We start from the raw sequence: 3,543 nt of genomic DNA, 5'->3' as shown, positions 1-3,543 counted from the left end.
CCTGTCATATCCTTGTGCGACCATGCTAAACAATCAGCGTTAAGTTTAAGGAATTCAATAAAACCAGACCTGAGCTCGGGGTGCAGTCCTGTCCCCAAATGAAATTTTCTTTCTAGGAAATCTTTGAACAATGCCACTTGCTCTAGTTCCTCCGCCATGGACTTCGTTGCGTCCGTCTCTTCCGGAACTTAGAAATATCTCGGCACTTGATATTGTTCTGACGACTATGCTACTGGCTAACTCCTTCTAACTCAGGAAAAGGCGCTGGTTCCTATAATTGCTATGTCGTGCGCTCCTTCCTTTTGCTACTGGAAACTGAGATTGCATTCATCTCCCTTGCTTACGGTTGATCACCTCTTATTTGGTTGATTCCTTCGGGCATTGAAAACTTTAGCAATTGGTGATATGTTGAAGGTACAACTTTCATCTCGTGTAACCATGGCCTCCCCAGGATGATGTTGTATCCCATATCACCATTTACTACTTCGAAGAGAGTTGTTTTCACTACCCTTTCAGCATTCATCAGCAGCAAGATCTCTCCCCAGGTCGTCATGCTTGCAAGATTGAATTCAGCGAGGAGCTTTGTTGCCGGAATAATGCTTCTGCTGAGTTTAGCTTGTTTCAATACTCTCCATTGTATGATATTAGCCGAATTTCCTGGATCCACTAGAACACGTTTAATCTTAAAATCTAACATATTTAAAGAGATTACCAGTGCGTCATTGTGTGGTAACATCAATCCGTCTGCTTCCTCCTCCGTGAAAGTGATATCGTCTTCCCGGAGTCTTTTACTGTGAGTTATCGATACTTTCATCTTCTTTGCTACCGAAAAGGTGACCCTGTTAATCGCATTCCCCCTAAATATCATATTGATCGTTTGGCGTGGGGTTTCTTCTCTTGCTTTCGAAAGTTCCGCATTGTCTCTGTGGCGACCATAATTGTTCTTAGATCGATCACTTAAGAATTCTCGGAGGTGGCCATTCTTCAATAATGTTGCCACCTCTTCTTGGAGGTGTCGGCGGTCCCCTATTCTGTGACCGTTAGTCCTGTGGTATTCACACCATAAGTTGGTATCCCTCTGGCTGGAATCGGACCTCATAAGTCTCGGGAATCGTGCCTCTTTAATATTTCTCATGGCTGACACCAGTTCCACTACACTGACTTTGTAGTTATATTCTGATATCTTGGGGTAAGAAAGATCCTGAGACCCCGGCGTTTCTTTATCTTGAAGTGATCTATTGTTTCGACCACGATCGGTCCCTCTGTCAACAGTGAACTTGTTTGTTGCTCAGAAATTTCTGCCGCGACCTTTGGTCCGCTCGTAGGGAAAAAATCGGCCCCTCAAAGTCCGTCTATCCATGTCGTAGTCATCCTTTGAAGAAACTCTCACGAGGGGATGACTATGACGCGGATAGACGGACTACGAGGGGCCGTTTTTGCCCTACGAGCGGACCAAAGGCCGTGGTAGAAATTTCCAAGCAACAAACAAGTTCACCATTGACAGAGGGACTAATCGTGGTCGAAACAATAGATCACTTCAAGATAAAGAAACGTTGAGGTCTCGGGATCTTTCTTACCCCGGGTTATAAGAATATAACTTCAATGTCAGTGTAGTAGAACTAGTGTCAGCCATGAGAAAGATTAAGGAGGCATGATTCTCGAGACCTATGAGGTCCGATTCTAGCCAGAGAAATCCCAACTTATGGTGCGAATACCACGGGACGAACGGTCACAGAACAGGGGACTACCGATACCTTCGAGAAGAGGTGGAAACATTATTAAAGAATGGTCACCTCCGAGAATTCATAAGTGATCGAGCTAAGAACAATTATGGTCACCACAGAGACAACGCGGAACCTTTGAAAGAAGGAGAAGAAACCCCACACCAAATGATCAATATGATCTTCGGGGGGAATGATATTAATGGGATCACCTTTTCGGTAGCAAAGAAGACAAAGGTATCGATAACTCACAGTAAAAGACTCCGAGAAGATGATATCACTTTCACGGAGGATGACACAAACGGATTGATGTTACCACACAACGACGCACTGGTAATCTCTTTAAATGTGTTAGATTTTAAGATTAAATGTGTTCTAGTGGATCCAGGAAGTTCGGCTAATATCATACAATGGAGAGTATTGGACCAAGCTAAACTCACCGGAAGCATTATTGTGGCAAGAAAGCTCCTCGCTGGTTCAACCTTGCGAGCGTGACGACCCGGGGAGAGATCTTGCTACTGACGAATGCTAAAGGGGTAATGAAAACAACTCTCTTCCAAATAGTAGATGGTGATATGGGATACAACATCATCCTAGGGAGGCCATGGTTACACGAGATAAAAGTTGTACCTTCAACATATCACCAATTGATAAAGTTTCCAACACCCGAAGGAATCGAGCAGATAAGAGGTGATCAACCGGAAGCAAGGGAGATGAATGTAATCTCAGTTTCCAGTAGCAAAGGGAAGGAGTGCACGGCATAGCAATTACAGGAACTGACACATTTTCCCGAATTAGAAGAAGTTATCCAAGTAGCAGAGTCATCAGAACAATATCAAGTGCCGAGATATTTCTAAGTTCCGCAAGAGACGGACGCAACGAAGTCCACAGTGGAAGAACTGGAGTAAGTGGCATTATTCGAAGAATTCCTAGAAAGAAAATTTCAGTTGGGGACAAGACTGCACCCCGAGCTCAGGTCTTTTTTATTGAATTCCTTAAACTTAACGCTGATTGTTTTGCATGGTCACACGAGGATATGACAGGTATTCCGACAGAAATAGCTCTGCACAAGCTAAGTTTGGATCCCAACGTACGACTGGTATGACAGAAGAAATGCCCTATTGCCGAGGCCAGGAATAAATTCGTCAAAGAAGAGGTAACCCGCTTGCTTAAAATTGGTTCGGTCAGAGAGGTAAGATATCCATACTGGCTAGCCAATGTAGTAGTAGTAAGAAGAACAATAAATTTCTCATGTGCGTAGACTATAAAGATCTTAATAAGGCATGCCCGAAAGACTCGTTCCCACTGCCAAATATCGATCAAATGATTGATGCCACGGCCGGGCACGAGTTGATGAGCTTCCTTGATGCTTATTTTGGGTACAATCAAATTAAGATGAACCCGGAAAATCGGGAAAAAACTTCGTTTATAATAAATTTTGGTACATATTGTTACAATGCAATGCCCTTCGGGTTGAAAAACGCCGGAGCCACTTATCAACAACTTATAAATAAGATGTTTGAAAAGCAAATAGGAAAGACCATGAAAGTTTATATAGATGATATTCGCGTTAAGTCTTTGAATGCAGGTGACCACCTTAAGCATCTACAAGAAACATTCGACATACTGAGGAAGCATAACATGAAACTTAACCCCGAGAAGTGCGCTTTCGGGGTCAGTTCTGGCAAGTTCCTGGGGTTTCTGGTCTCACAAAGGGGAATTGAGGTAAACCCCGACAAAATCAAGGCCATAGACGATATCCCAGATCAATTTTCAAATGTAAAGGAAGTTCAAAGACTCACAGGAAGGTTAGCAACTTTGA

At 43.3% G+C, this 3,543-nt stretch overlaps 1 protein-coding gene across 1 annotated transcript; it reads right to left on the bottom strand.

Moving 5' to 3' along the window:
* Positions 1 to 340: 340 nt before the first annotated feature.
* Positions 341 to 1,135, bottom strand: LOC138892944 (uncharacterized). Its single transcript, XM_070176705.1, has one exon. It carries the CDS (start codon positions 1,133 to 1,135, stop codon positions 341 to 343), a length of 795 nt encoding a protein of 264 aa, XP_070032806.1.
* Between the last annotated feature and the right edge of the window lie 2,408 nt (positions 1,136 to 3,543).

Source organism: Nicotiana tomentosiformis, chromosome 5, assembly GCF_000390325.3.
Source record: "Nicotiana tomentosiformis chromosome 5, ASM39032v3, whole genome shotgun sequence".
NCBI lineage: Eukaryota > Viridiplantae > Streptophyta > Magnoliopsida > Solanales > Solanaceae > Nicotiana > Nicotiana tomentosiformis.
The sequence above is the reverse complement of the archived record's forward strand: the minus strand, read 5'-3'. Positions and strand labels throughout refer to the sequence as shown.